The following is a 15423-nucleotide window of genomic DNA, read 5'->3' as shown; positions in this document are numbered from 1 at the left end:
GAACTAAACTACATCATAACTATTCTTACCTTATTCCATTATTATAAAATAATCATTTTATTTTCTTTCTATTTCATTTCGAGAACCAATCATATCTTACGTGTAATAATTATTATTTAAGAGATTGTTTAATTAATACCATGTCATTACACACAAGTTGTTTATCAGTAAAAATAATGAATATATTTTAAATTTATCATTAATAATTGAATTGACATGATGAATTTTGAAAAGTAGATGATTTTTATAAATTACTGTATGTAGATTAAACCTATGATTTAACTAATGGTATAGTTTGAGCCAAATTTAACAAATTCAACAACGGGAGCGGCCGGTTGGGAATAAAGTTAGAATTCCTTAAGACAAAGAGATGCATGATTCACGAGACACACAGGGGAAGGGAGGGGAGGCCGTTTTCTGTGGTTATTCCCCTGAAGGAAAGAGACAGGGAAGGGCATTCCAGAACGATTAAGAAAAAGGTGAACTGGTAAAAATCAATGTATGTGGTGTAAAAGCAAGTCCTGTTCTAAGAAAATCTAACCATAGTTAACTTAGGAGTTAGGTGGGTTTGACTAGTCGGGTTTGGTAGGCGTTGGGTTCGTTCACTCCCTCCCATCACCTCCACCTCTGCCTCTTGCCTCCCTTTTTAAGGTCCCAGCCCTCTCCTACCCCCTTCCCTCTCTCTCTCAGAGAAGTCTCTCGCAACTCTCAACCACCACCAAACTCCCAACAACACCAGTTTCCAACAAAGAGAGATCTTCTCCAATTCTCCTCCATTTCTGCATTTACACTTCCTTACGCTCGATTCGCAAAACAAATGGAACCGTCATCATCTTCTGGTTCAATCAAAGTTTCGCCGCTCGATCTCATGTCAGCTATAATTAAGGGCAAAATGGACCCTTCCAACGCTTCCTACGACTCAGCTGCTGAGGTGGCCACCATGCTTCTTGAGAACAGAGAGTTCGTTATGATTTTAACTACCTCCATCGCCGTTCTCATCGGCTGCGTCGTCGTTTTGGTTTGGCGTAGATCCGGTTCTCAAAAACCAAAGCAAATCGAGCCTCCTAAGCCTTTGATCGTTAAAGAACCCGAACTCGAAGTCGATGATGGCAAGAAAAAAGTCACCATCTTCTTCGGTACTCAAACCGGCACCGCCGAAGGCTTCGCCAAGGTTCCACTATATATATTTATTTATATTCTCATTTGTTTTTCTTGATAATTTTTTGCTTATTAGTTTTTTTTCTTTTTTTTAATGTGACTCAGGCTCTAGCTGAGGAGGCAAAAGCACGCTATGATAAGGCGACGTTTAAAGTTGTAGATTTGGTAAGTTTTAATTTTGACTTTTTTTTTTTACCCTTTTCGGTGTTATGTTTAGAACTGGAATTGGCGATTTAAACTATTGATATTTTTTTTGTACTGTAAATAGGATGATTATGCGGTGGATGATGATGAATACGAGGAGAAGATGAAGACGGAGAGTTTGGCTTTCTTCTTCTTAGCCACGTGAGTTATTTTGAATAATTTTCTTTTTGATATTTATATGTTTTTTCTTTTTGGGAATTTGTTTTGCTGATATGGTTAAGTTGGTGAACTTGTAGATATGGAGATGGTGAGCCGACTGATAATGCAGCTAGGTTCTATAAATGGTTCACTGAGGTAAATTTTAATTGTAATTAGTCGAGGATGATAATGAGTTCAATTGTGTTTAGTGAAAATATTATGTAGAATGACATTTTTTAATTGGCTGTTATTGTGAATGTCTGATTGGGTGTTTAGGGAAAAGAGAGGGGAGAATGGCTTCAGAACATGAAGTACGGGGTGTTTGGCCTTGGTAACAGACAGTATGAACATTTTAACAAGGTTGCAAAGGTGGTTGATGACCTCCTTACTGAGCAGGGTATGTGTCTTCATTTTCCTTTTATCTCCCCCTGCATATAAATGGATGCATTGGTTCATGGATTTTTAATTGGTTTACTTTTATTAAAATGGCTTCTTGCACGCAAATTATGCTGTTAATGTTTGCTAACTATTTAATTTTTCATGAATTATGAAAGTGCTTTAAAAATTTTCAGAGTTTAATTTGTCATGCATATGATTGAATTTCAATAAATTGCAATTATGTTGGTGTACTATCAGAAGTTTCATCCCACCATTTCAGTATAAAAACTCTATTTGTTACTCATGTAATGATGACTTTATTGTTTTGTGATGTTTGTGACAGGAATATTTTATGGAAAGATGACTGCATAAGTTTAATATACATCTTTTTGATCAAAGAAAGCAACCATTTAACTTTTTAACTTTAATCTATGTATGTAATATTCGGCTTTAGTAACCTGTTAGTATATCTTTTGTTGTGGCTGATTACACTAAAAAACTTAACATACATTACAATGCAGATCTAAAAAGTGCACCTTTTGATGAAAATTTTAGCCTTCCTTTATTTCAAATTCATGAAGCTTTTGAATTGGATGTGGCATTGTGATTTTGGTGTAGTAAATTGACTCTTGACATGTAGCCAAAATGTTTATATTAATATATTCAAATTTTCAATAGAAATCTGCTGATGCAGAAATGCTTGAGTTCATGTAGTAAAAGATTGTTTTACCAGTCATATATAATGTTGCATTGGAACTCCTATCATCTAACATTCCCCTTGCTATATTTGTAGGAGCAAAGCGCCTAGTTCCAGTGGGTCTTGGAGATGATGACCAATGCATTGAAGATGACTTCACTGCATGGTATTAAATACTTGAACTTTGTTTTGAATCAAAAGCTTGTCCATTCTTAACCTTTATTTGTCATTAAACTATCTTGCTATGGTTGCTTTTCTAGGCGTGAATTAGTTTGGCCTGAGTTAGATCAGCTTCTGAGGGATGAAGATGATGCAACAACTGTTTCTACCCCTTACACTGCTGCTGTGTTGGAATACCGAGTTTTATTTTATGATCCTGCTGATGCACCTGTTGAGGATGAGAACCGGAGCAATGCAAATGGTCATACTATTTACGATGCTCAACATCCATGCAGGTATACTAGAATATTTTGTTCTGGATGTCAAGGTGGCCATTATATTTTTTATTCTTTTTTGATGAAATCTTAACTGGTTTCTTGTTTTAACTTGAAGGTCTAATGTCACTGTGAGGAAGGAGCTTCATACTCCTGCATCTGATCGTTCTTGCACCCATCTTGAATTTGACATTGCTGGCACTGGACTTTCGTAAGTTGCTTTCCTAAGTCATTTGGCTACTGTACTGTTAAAATTTTATTGTTGCAATAATGCACCCTCCCCCACTCCTCTTTTCCTCCTCTCTTGAAACCAGGTGCTGAGTGCTGCTTGTTTCAAATTTTCGTTTAACATCATACTGAACTTCGTCTATTCATAATCATCTTCCTTTTCAGGTATGAAACAGGGGATCATGTTGGTGTTTACTGTGAGAATTTAGACGAAGTTGTAGAGGAAGCATTGACGTTATTGGGTTTATCACCAGACACCTATTTCTCTGTTCATACTGATAAAGAGGATGGGACGCCACTTGGTGGAAGCTCTTTGCCTCCTCCTTTCCCACCATGCACTCTAAGAACAGCATTGGCACGATATGCTGATCTTTTGAGCTCGCCAAAAAAGGTTAGACTATTTATTGGTCAATATGTCATGAACTCTTCTTTTTATTTTTGTTTTGAATAACTATTCTAATTCTTTAATGCCTGCTATGGCCAGTCTGCCTTAGTTGCCTTGGCTGCTCATGCCTCTGATCCAACTGAAGCCGATCGATTAAGACACCTTGCATCACCTGCTGGAAAGGTTGTAGGAGTGATTTTTATTAGCTTGGTTCATCTATTTTGCAGCTTATGTGTATGCTGATACAACTTCTGGCACGTTATTATTCAGGATGAATATGCACAATGGATGGTTGCAAGTCAGAGAAGCCTCCTTGAGGTCATGGCTGAATTTCCTTCAGCCAAGCCTCCACTTGGTGTCTTCTTTGCGGCTGTTGCTCCACGGTTGCAGCCTAGATACTATTCAATCTCATCCTCACCAAGGTAATTCTATTATTTTATCTTCTCTCTCTATCTTTTTGGCAGTAACATTTTAAGAGGAAAATCTCCATTGTGATTTTGGCTTGATGTGGGAGTAATGATTTCTGAATTTCGGGATCAGTTGAGTGTGGGAGCTTGCCCCTTGGAGAAAATGATTCCACAATTTAGATCACAATGGAGATAATTGTTATCCAATTCAGCCATTTTTTTTTTTTTTGCACTTCCTACATTAGCAATGAAAAAGCATTCTAAACAGCAAGGTTAGGAAATGGATTATAGGCAATTAAGTTAGTAGCATTATGAATCTCTCATTTATGAGACTTCGACTGTCTCTGATTTCATGTTCTATTCTAATTCTAATATTTTTAACTGTATTGTATGCATATTTACCATTTATAATTATGTTTTGCAGGATGGCACTGTCCAGAATTCACGTAACTTGTGCATTGGTTTATGAGAAAACACTAACAGGTCGTATTCACAAAGGAATTTGTTCAACATGGATGAAGGTACTCAGTTCAACATGTTTTTTTTTTTCTCTTTTACATAGGTAGGGGTGGTCAACCTTTAAAGTTAATGGAAATTGAGATGATTTTTTTGAGGAGATAAATGATATGTAATTCCTGGATACCACTGAACAAAGGATCCTTTCCTTTTTATGTTTTTGATCATATCTGAATTTCACAGTCTATTCTCACTTCCTAGGCAAACTTGCTAACTTATTAACATCCATTTCTCCTCTCTTATTATTATAGGTCCGGGTTGTTTACTGAATCTCGTCGTTGAATAATAGTAATATAATTTTATCCCCATTTGCCCCCTTTGTTTTTCAGAATTCTGTGCCCATGGAGAAAAGCCATGACTGCAGCTGGGCACCTATATTTGTCAGGCAATCAAACTTTAAACTTCCTTTAGACACTAAAGTGCCCATTATTATGATTGGCCCTGGTACTGGATTGGCTCCTTTCAGGGGATTCCTTCAGGTAAGTGTTGTCACTTTTTCAACGTTCATGATATTGAGAATTTTAAGAAAACTAATTATTTCCATTTTCATTTTCAGGAAAGACTTGCACTGAAAGAAGCTGGAGCTGAACTGGGTCCATCTGTATTGTTCTTCGGCTGTAGGAACCGGAAAATGGTAAGTGATGAAGGTTCCAGTCCTATGACTAGTTTTACATCCTTGGTGGGTTTGGGGATATATATGTAATCCAACTGCAAAGTTTAATTTAATACCTTTTTTTTCCAGGATTACATTTATGAAGATGAGCTCAACAACTTTGTCAACGGTGGTGCACTATCTGAGATTGTGGTTGCCTTTTCACGTGAGGGACCTACCAAGGAATACGTGCAACATAAAATGATGCAGAAGGTACAGGACATATTTTACCCACCATGAACTGTAGGATTGAAGCTTTTTGAAAGATTTTTTTTTTTTCCCGAGAAATTGTATATTTCAGTTTTCTTACATCAGTTTATTATCTAAGCTCTAAAGACATTTATGCCTTGTTTCCAGGCCTCGGACATCTGGAACATGATTTCTCAGGGAGGTTACCTATACGTGTGTGGTGATGCCAAGGGCATGGCTAAAGATGTCCATCGAACTCTACACACTATTTTGCAAGAGCAGGTACGTTTATCGTGCTTATCCTGAGACTGTATAACTGCTAAATATGAGTTATGTGATTCCCAGCTTCCATTTTAGAAGGCAATGTGGTTGAAAAAAGCTATTGCCACCTTTTGTCAATTCATGGTCCAACATTAGAAAAGTTTTCCTGTTGTTTTTAGACATTTTCATGTCTTAATGTTGACAACTGTGACATTCATATGGTGCATGAAAGCTCCCTTTCTCTTTTGTTGTATTCAATGCCATGCCATTTCCCTTTTTCTATTAATATAATAAGTTGGGAAGAGGAATATTTGGTGGACATGATTGCCTGTTATGCTAAAAGTGGTTGCACCAACTTTGGTGGTTTCAGGGATGTCTAGACAGCTCAAAGGCTGAGAGCATGGTGAAAAATCTGCAAATGACTGGCAGGTATCTACGTGATGTGTGGTGATGATTACCATGAAAATACAACAAAAAAAAAAAAATTATATATATATAGAGGGAGGGCATATTGTTTGGATGAAAGAAGCTGGAGAGAAGGGTAGTTGTAATATCACCTTCATCTCTGCGCTTAAAAAGGGGAATTAAATTTGTTGTCATGAATAGTAATGGGGTCTGTGATTCTTTTTGTCTACCAAATATGAAGGATTTTTTGGTTCATGTAATTTATGTATACATATATATATGTATAACTATAATTATATTAGGTAATAGTTATGGAGTCTTTAGTTTTCCATGTATGAACCGGGAAGCAGGTTCAAATTACAAAGCAATTGTTGTTGCTACTCCTACACGGTAACTGTACTGAATCTGAATGGATAATTTAAGCTTGGAATCTCAAGTGATTGCTTCTGTTTCTGCATTTAATTCAAGTAAAATTCTTTATCTTCGTCTTCGTCTTCGTCTTCATGGGAGACCTTCAATTTCGCCTTTGCATTCTACTTGGATCTTGCTGTTACGAAAAGGTATAATTGCTTGTGCTTGGTTAAAAAATTCATCTAAAGAAGAAAAACCACATAAAAAAGATGGAATGATTTAAATATCGTTTCTTCTCCTACTCAAACGAAACTTGAGTTTAATTGAAGTTGGGAAAGGAGTCAAACGTCGGTAAATTGTTGTATTCTGAAATTGATCAAATCGATTGAAATAGTTCAATTCTCTTTAATTTTCAAAATTTAAGCATTGCATTGATAGAACCGGTCACTTGTACAAGATTGAATAAATAACTAAAAATAAAAATAAATAAATAAATAAATATACGCCCCTCCTTGTTTCGTGATAGTAATGTTCGGTGAAAATCTGCTAATGTTTTGACTCGAAAGAGAAGGAAATAAATTAGAGAAAGAGTTAGGGATCAAGTGAGCAAGCGTAACATCTTTCAATTGAAATGTCAGGTGCTGTGTCCTGGCTGCTAACTCATCTTCCTTTAAAAGAAATACAGAGATGGCAGTTTCCTTGATATGATATTCGTCACGTGGCCTTTGGGGTTTCCAATTTTCTTTGTAAAGGATTAGGTGAATCCAAATCTTGACATCCCACACATCTCATCAAAACTTTTTTGCTAATTATTCAAAATCAGCCTGCCTTTGCCAGTTGTACCAAACATTAATTTCTTTTTCACTTCTCTGTTGGTTCTTAAGGACACCGTAATTCAGCTTTAATTAAACAATAATAATCTATTTATACAGTCAAGGAGCGTAATCAAATCAAAACAAGCCAAGCCCCACTTGTCTTGGCAAATCCAATTATTCTATTTTCCAGTTTAATTAAGCAATTAAGTTAGCCTCCTTTATGCTTCCATAAACCCCATTTCATTACTCAAAAATACATTACCTTTCCACAGTCTCTCTCTCTCTATATATATATATATATATAAATGGTTTGCTCTTTTAAGATATCGGATGTCTTTGCCAAAACCATTTCTAATTAGTTTGAGAATAAATATAAAACATCGCATTCATTTGGTGCTGTTGAAAATTGACCCTGAATCGAAAATAAATTATCCAATGCAAGAGGTTCCTAAAAGCATTTGGTCCACAGTCTATTGAGCCCTTCCCTTTTCTTTTAATGCTTAATGAAAGGGACCGATTGAACCAACTACTTTGAATTATTGGTGGGCGCACATTTGCATCACCACAATTTTCAATAATAATAAAATTACTATGGTTTACTAGCGTAATGGGTTGTTGTGTGAGCGCAACGCACACGTTCAACTGGGTAGCTCACCTCTTCTTCTCATACACGTTGCGCACGTGTTCCTTACTATCAACACGCTTTGGTAGGTAAGATTATATTTGTCCTTCCCTTCAACTTAATAATTATTTTTTATAATGAAACTTTTGCCCTTAACTAAAAATTATAATCATAATAACCAAATAGTATATTTGACATAATTATTATATCGAGCCAAAAAAAAAATCAAATAACCTAATCAACAAACAAACTTAACATAAATTAAATTCACTGACAACCATATTCGAATTTGATTTTCAAAATATTTTCTTAAGATTAAAATAAAGTTTTCATGATGATTTAAAAATTTTAAAAATTATTAAAAAACTTAAAATGAGATCTAATCTGATAAAAGCACTATAAATAAAATATTCTTTTTAAAGTCACTGATCTAGAGTATAAGTTTCACATGCATTTCATAGATCGTTATTATACTTTTCAAGGAAATGCTATTATTTTTTCCCCTTGTCACGTGCTTGTGACATTTCATAATGTGGTAAAGTTGTTTAATCTAATGTTCTACGTTCACTTGGATTTAAATACAAGATGGATGCTTCACCTTGTGAGATTAAGGAGATCAACATGCTTTTCAAGCAATAGATGGGGCATTTAGACAAGTGACTTGGTTCGTTGATAATTCATTGCTTCTCCACAGATTGCATCGAAACATTTGATAACTATAAAAGAGATTGGTGTGCTTATAAGCAAACTTTGACGTAGGAAGACGCCCATACTAAAAGCATTTGATCATGACCCACTGCTCACGTAGAAAATGACTTGCACCCTCTTTGCGTTGAATTAAGTCTTTTTGTTCCAAAAGTTTGATGAAAGCTCTTCTCATTTTGCTCATAAAAAGGGTCAAGCAAAAATTCTTGAGATTTCTTGAACTTTGATAATTGGAAAGATTGAACTTTTACATTCAAGTGTCCAAAAGTTGAATTACCTATTTAAACTCGCGAGCTTGATCTATTTCAAGTTAGAGTTTGAACATAAAATTTTAGTTCTAAATTTAAATCAATTCGACTTAATTAGATTATTATATTAATAAATAATATATTTTTATTTAATTTAATTTTAAAATTTATTAAACATATATAATTAGTAGTTATTATATTAGTAATGAAATAATAACTCAATGAATGAGCCAAGATAGATTCAAGTTTAGCTTTTAAAAAGAAAGATACTCTAAGCCAACCTAGCTTAGCCCAAAGTCAAAGTAAGCATTTTCATGAACATGTTTCCAGTTTCGATCCACCTCTCATCAAGCAGATGTCAAACCACCATGAGAATTTAGGGCTACGCACTGATCGACCATGCCGATTAAGGGTGGTAGCTTCCAATTGTTCAACTTGATTTCCCTTAACATCGACGGAATAATTAACTTTCTTATTTTTTTAATTGTTTTTATATGAGGGATTACACATTTACCCCTCTTCATAAATTCCCCCACCAACTCCTGCATCACACACTCACACCTTTTTAAACCCTAAAGCCCAAAATCTAAACCTATTTTCAAAGCCCAATACTGCCTAACTAACTTCATAACCTATTGGCGAAAATTGAAGTAGATAAACAACTTAAAGAAGAATGAAATGTGATACATTATTATTAAGAATAATTTCTACTCTTTCGGAGTATGAAACTTCTTGAATAGTTTGTACAATATAAAAAAATAAACATTGAAAATATTCCAATGAGATATTGGAGGATAGGAAATCATGAAATAAACAAGAAAACTGTAATAATTTAATTAGAACGGTTGGTATTTATATTTTGGTTGGTAGAATCAAAGACAACAAAATATCACTTGGGCCTAGCCCATGTGTATAGCCACGCATAGGGAGAAATTCGTATTTTCTCAAGGCTTTGCACGATTTCGTGTGCGTGCAAGACCACTTTCTGTTATAGCTTTCAACAAGCCCATAATTAGTTTGCTTATTTATAACTTTGTTACATAAAGTAATTTTTAACACATTTTGAGGGCTTTAGTGGCTAGATTTTTGAGTTTAGGACCAAATTTTAACCCTTTTTAGCTATATTTCTAGTGTAAGTTAGATTTTATATTGATTAGTTAACTGAGTTGTTTTTAGCTCAATTTCACTTTAATTTATCTCAATTTACTTTAGGAAAAGTTATTGCTGATGTTCTCATGATTTTGTGCAAAATATGATGAGCAAGGTGAAAGGAAGAGATAATAGCATAGGTGAGGAGAAAGCATCACTTGTACATGTTGTAGTAATTTGCAGATAACTTGAGCTGCAGAACTCTAGTTAAGGTGATTTTTAATTCATTGGAAAGATAAGACAATGGCCTACAACTTTTATGTTTACCACTTAATCCAGTTCAAACTAAATCAAGACGAAAATCACTTTCAAATTTGGCAAACAAATGTAGTTATGCACTGTAGCAACATGGCTAGAGCACCACGACTCTGCAAGTGTGATCGTCGTAGCGGTAATGAACTATGGCTGTGGCACTGGTCATAGAGGGTGCATCATACAAAAACCCAAGAGCACAGTGTCGTGGCACTCCCAAGGCAAGTCACAGTGTTGTGATGCCAAAAAAACATGGTCGCTGCACCAGGTGATTTTTCAAAAATAAAGACCTGACAGGATTTTGGAAATTAGGTTACTTAGAGCCTATTTAAAGGACCTTTTTCAAAGGTTTTAAGGGTAAGGCAATAGGCAACTATTCTAGAGATTTGAAGCCAAGAACAAAGCAAGAAAATAAGAGAATTCGAGAGAGAATTGAGACTGCAAAGCTTCAATAATTAGTTTCTTTCTCTACTTTTGTATTTTTTTATTTTCTTTGACTTGGATTCATAGCTAAATTTCTTTAGATATTGTTTTTATTAGATATTATGAGCTAAACTATTTTTCTAGAATTATGGTGGATTTCAACATGTAGTTTAAGTAATAGTTTTTCTTTTATTTATCATGAATGAGTGTAATTTTGCTTATTCAAATATGTTCTTAATACTTGTGATTGTCTGACCAACAATTAACTGATTTGTGAATCTAATTAAGACTCAACAAAGAGATTTTATATTGGACTAAGATTTGAATAGTGTATATTCACGTCACTTAGGTGATCTGATTTGCGATTTGGGTAGACATACGCTAATTACCATACATAGCCACATTAGGACACTTGCTTAATGAACTTAATTTAATTGATTCCTATAGACATATAGTGAACTAATTAAGTTAGGTATTTGTACAAGTAACTCGACGAAGACTTGTCCATAACTTTAGATTCTAGGTTAGTAAAACCACCTAGAAAAGATAAATAACAAGAAAACCTAGTATCAGATGAAATGTTGAATGAACCCATAATCCTAGGTCTTTAATTTACTGGTTTTCTCAACTTATTTAGTTAGTTTTTTAGTGTTGATTTTAATTGTTTTTAATTAGTTTTTCTTCAATTTTCATATTACTCAAGTAAGATTAATTTGTTTTATAATTTTAGTACTTAGTGAAACTTTAGAAACAAATCCTTATGGGAACGATAATTTAGACTTACTACATATATTATTTGTTTGATACGTATACTTATGTGTGCAAAATCAACAACACTTATATAAAGCATTAACATCTTTTATACATAGGCAATGTGGAATAGAAACTTTATGCGATATCACCATATGTCTAACAATCTCCCACATATTTCATAAGGTTTCATAATAGGAAGTTTTTGCTGGGCCTAATCTCACTTGAGTGTAATGCATCGAGACTAGTGCTTTTTGAGTTACAAATGATGGTTCCAAATAAATATGCTAGAGGGGGGTGAATAACACTTTTTGGCTCTTACTAAACTTGATTTCTAATTGGGGGCAAATTGAAGGTTGTCATAACATGTCAGGTCCGAAAACCTGACCATCAGACGTGGACGAAAATAAAATAACTAGGAGTCACCACTAATCTTTTTTTTTTTATTTAGGTGTGATTTGCCACCTATTAACCCGATTCTAATCAACGAAGTCCTAAATTAATTTTAGGCCTGTTGACAGAACGAGAACTGGTCTAGGTTTTTCAGAGATAGGTTCGGGAGTACTGTTACACACGGAGAAGGGTTAGCAACTCTGTGACGCCAGTTCCACGAACGATACCATTTAATCTTAAGTTATCCTATTGTAGCCTACCTTGATTTTATTCCTATGTTTCCTTAATCCTTCTTATTAATTAATTCTTTATTATGTTATCTGATTGAATCTTTTAGTCGGTTTCACGGATGTACGTGAAACAGTCGTAAAATAATGTCATGATTTATTCAATTTTAAACGATGAGGTCGACAATTGTTTATTGGAAAATCATTTGTAGACCATCCCAACGCTTTAGTGAAGTCTCGAAGTTTTCCTTACCTAGGGATATCCTCGGAAGAATTCTTCTCTACGAGCTTTTCGAGGAAATCCCATCATCGAAATTCCCGCCACAATAACAAGATAAATGTGGCATGCTATGACAGGATAAAATGATGATTTCTACATGTACGCATTTGTTAATTTAGTGGCCTTGATTTTCGTGCAATAATATGTTTAATAATTTAGGAGAATTTATTCCCTTGTTCATATTATTATTATTTTAATGTATATTATTTTTTAGCAACGATTATTTGAGTTAATAGGCATCGGAGTAAAGAGTTCGGATTCATCCCGACGCTTCTGTGAAAATCCATCTTGAATTCCAAGAAATCCACCCAAAAAAGGCAACTCTTTGCCTTTTTTTAGGTGAAATTCTATCATCGGATCACTCAAAATAATTATTTCATTATTATTATTATTATTTTATAATAACTATATTTACATCATGTGTTTTATTATTTATTATATTTTGACAACGATTATTTAAGTTAACGAATATTGGAGTTTAAAGTTCAAATTTATCCCGACACTTAGGTAAAACTTCGTCTTGAACTCCGCATCTAATAAATCCACCCAAAAGAGGCAACTCTTTGCCTCTTTTTAGGTGAGTTCTATCACTGGATTACTTAAAATAGCCATTTCATTCTTTTTTTTTTTGTATCATGCATTTATATCTATAATTTTTACAAGTGTATAAATAAATTTATGCTATAAATATTTCTCTTTTCCTTGCTTACAGGACCTAATTTCATTTATGACAACTATATTGTATTCTCATTTTCAATTCCCTTTCATTTCTAAAGGCCCATTTCCCTCATTTATTATATATATATATATATATATATATATATATATATATATATTATATTTCCTTAAAAGAAATAAGTAACTTCTAAACTTACAAAAAAAAAACTTTATTTCATTTACTTCATTCTTGCTATATTTTTAATATATTCTTATTTTTATTCTTAGCTATCTAGATCTATCTTTATGAGCATATTTTATGTAGGCATTTTTCCTTTGTTTTACATACACATTTCATTTTATCTAAGTTTGTGTATCTCTAGTAAATATTTCTCTAAATCTAAGTACCTTTTAATCTACTTAATTATTTTAAAAATATTTTTATGATTTTTTCTATTACTCCCATCTTTATATTTTTGTGTTTTACATTAATTTCCAAATCCTAAAACACCATCTAACAATTTTAAGATACTATACTAAAATATTTTAACTTCATTTTACACCATCAAACAACATACTTAATCCAATAAATTGGACTAAGCCCAAACAACATAAATTACCATAAATCCACAAAGCAAAGAGTGTGATTTTTTACCACAATTGGGCTCAGATAGTGGCCCAAGTAGACTGTTGCAACCCACTAGAAAAGTCCAAGGTGCAATTATACCCCTTTGGGAAAACAGTGCCGTTTGAGGTTTTTTTCCTCTTTCTTTTTTTTCTTTTTCTTTTTCTTTTCTCTCTTTCTTTTTCTCTCTTTCTTTTTCTCTCTTTCTCTTTCTTTTTCCCTTGTCGTCGATCTCTCTTTTCTCTCTTCTTCTCTCATTTTTTCTTTCCTTTTTCTTTCTTCCTTCTCTCTTTCTCTATTTCTTTCTCTCTTTTCTCCCCTTTACTGCCAACGCTACCTTCTCTCACTCTCCCTTCGTCGATCTCCCTCTCTCCCTCGCTCTAGCAACAACCTTTCTTCTTCTTTTCTCCCTCTCTTCCTTCTCCCTAACCGGTGGTTTCTCACTTCTCTCTTTAAACCCCCAAAAAGCTGCTAACTTTCTTTTCTTTGCTCACCCAAATCGGCGGCTCAAACCCCCCTTTTCCTCCCTCTAATGGGAGGCTCAAACCCCCTTTTTTTTATTTTTTTCTTTTTTGTTGAACCTTGGTTCTATTGTGGCTAGGGTAGAACGATTGCTAGAAAAGCTAGGGATTTTTTATTGTTGTTGCTGGATCTAATTTTTTTTTTTGAAAGATTGGTTTTTAGTTTTTTGTCTGAATTTCATTTTTTTTCCTTTTTTTTGAAAGATTTTAAGGTTCTTATAAAACCCAATTGTCCAAGGCAATCATGCTCTTCTCAGCATGATTTCAGGATGGGTGGCTTTCAAGTCAAAGAAAATCACTGGGAGGTGACTGCCAGATTAGCTGCCTCAAAGAGCATTGAATGCTCTGAAGGCAGTTTGACAATGGATGCCTCTATGTTTTTTTCTTTTTTTTTAATTTTTTAATTTATTATTATTATTTTTATATTATTATATAAAGAAAGGGTGCCTACAAAGATCAATGATGAGAAATTTGATGCAAGATGAAAGAATGATTTAAGAAAGAATGAAAATGAAAAATAAAATAGAGCAGACAGTACACAAAGATTTATAATGATTCGGTCAAAGACCTACATCCACTACTTTGATTGTTCAACCAAAGATTTTTCAAACCAAATCACTGTAAATGGTGGAATTCCCAAGCTTCCACCAAGCTTTTACAATGACTTTTCACAAGCTCAGCCACAACCTTTAATAATGGTTTTTTTCGGGATCAACCAAAACCCAAAACTAACTTTTCCTAGGCTGAGTTAGAATTTATACACCCAATTAGGCTAACCCAAGCTTGATCAATCCACTTAGAGTGGCTCGCACACTCTAAGTAATCAAGAAGAACAAAAATAAAGAAGTACCTATGATCACTAACCTGATTTGAATCGTACAAGATGAAGTGCTTAACTCTATTACAAGGATTTGAGTGAAATGCAAAAAGTATGCAGAGAGTTTTTCTATTTTTGAGCTCTTTTTGATCTTGGAAGCATCTAATCTTGTTCTTAGCTGTTGGGATACTTTTTATACTTCAAAAACCAACTCTGATGGATGTTTGACAGTTTCTGACCGTTGGGAAAGAGTTTGGAGTCAGTTCTAGCCGTTAATCTATCTTCTAGCATTCAAATTCAAATCTTCAGATAGAATGCTCTTAGTTGACTAACATACTTCTTAGTCGATTAAGTTGTCTTTGTCTTCTGATCCCAGTTTCTAGCAGTGAGCTATTAGTCGACTAACAATACTTCTTAGTTGATTAAGTCGTCTCTATTTCTTAACCGGCCATCTTCATTTTTGAGTTTTAGTTGACTAACTCTCTTAGTTATCTGACTAATAGGCTTATGTTTTATGGCTCAATTATAGCTTCTTA

At 34.0% G+C, this 15423-nt stretch overlaps 1 protein-coding gene across 1 annotated transcript; it reads left to right on the top strand.

Moving 5' to 3' along the window:
* LOC18589303 (NADPH--cytochrome P450 reductase 2) lies at window positions 626-6532 on the top strand. The gene is made up of 17 exons (XM_007014206.2): window positions 626-1171; window positions 1264-1323; window positions 1427-1503; window positions 1599-1656; window positions 1777-1897; window positions 2672-2741; window positions 2836-3030; window positions 3128-3220; window positions 3403-3628; window positions 3722-3805; window positions 3893-4044; window positions 4454-4550; window positions 4875-5024; window positions 5102-5179; window positions 5288-5410; window positions 5555-5668; window positions 6018-6532. The coding sequence occupies exons 1-17, from the start codon at window positions 818-820 to the stop codon at window positions 6096-6098; spliced, it is 2133 nt and encodes a 710-aa protein (XP_007014268.2). The 5' UTR covers window positions 626-817; the 3' UTR covers window positions 6099-6532.

This window comes from Theobroma cacao, chromosome 9 (assembly GCF_000208745.1).
Source record: "Theobroma cacao cultivar B97-61/B2 chromosome 9, Criollo_cocoa_genome_V2, whole genome shotgun sequence".
Taxonomy (NCBI): domain Eukaryota; kingdom Viridiplantae; phylum Streptophyta; class Magnoliopsida; order Malvales; family Malvaceae; genus Theobroma; species Theobroma cacao.
Note: the sequence above shows the minus strand (reverse complement) of the source record. Positions and strands in the feature narration are given on the sequence as shown.

Coding starts and splice junctions, on each gene's coding strand:
- LOC18589303 (XM_007014206.2), top strand. CDS start 818: ATGGAACCGTCATCATCTTCTGGTTCAATCAAAGTTTCGCCGCTCGAT. Junction 5,180..5,287: donor GCTGTAGGAACCGGAAAATG/GTAAGTGATGAA, acceptor TTTTTTTTCCAG/GATTACATTTATGAAGATGA. Junction 5,411..5,554: donor AACATAAAATGATGCAGAAG/GTACAGGACATA, acceptor CCTTGTTTCCAG/GCCTCGGACATCTGGAACAT.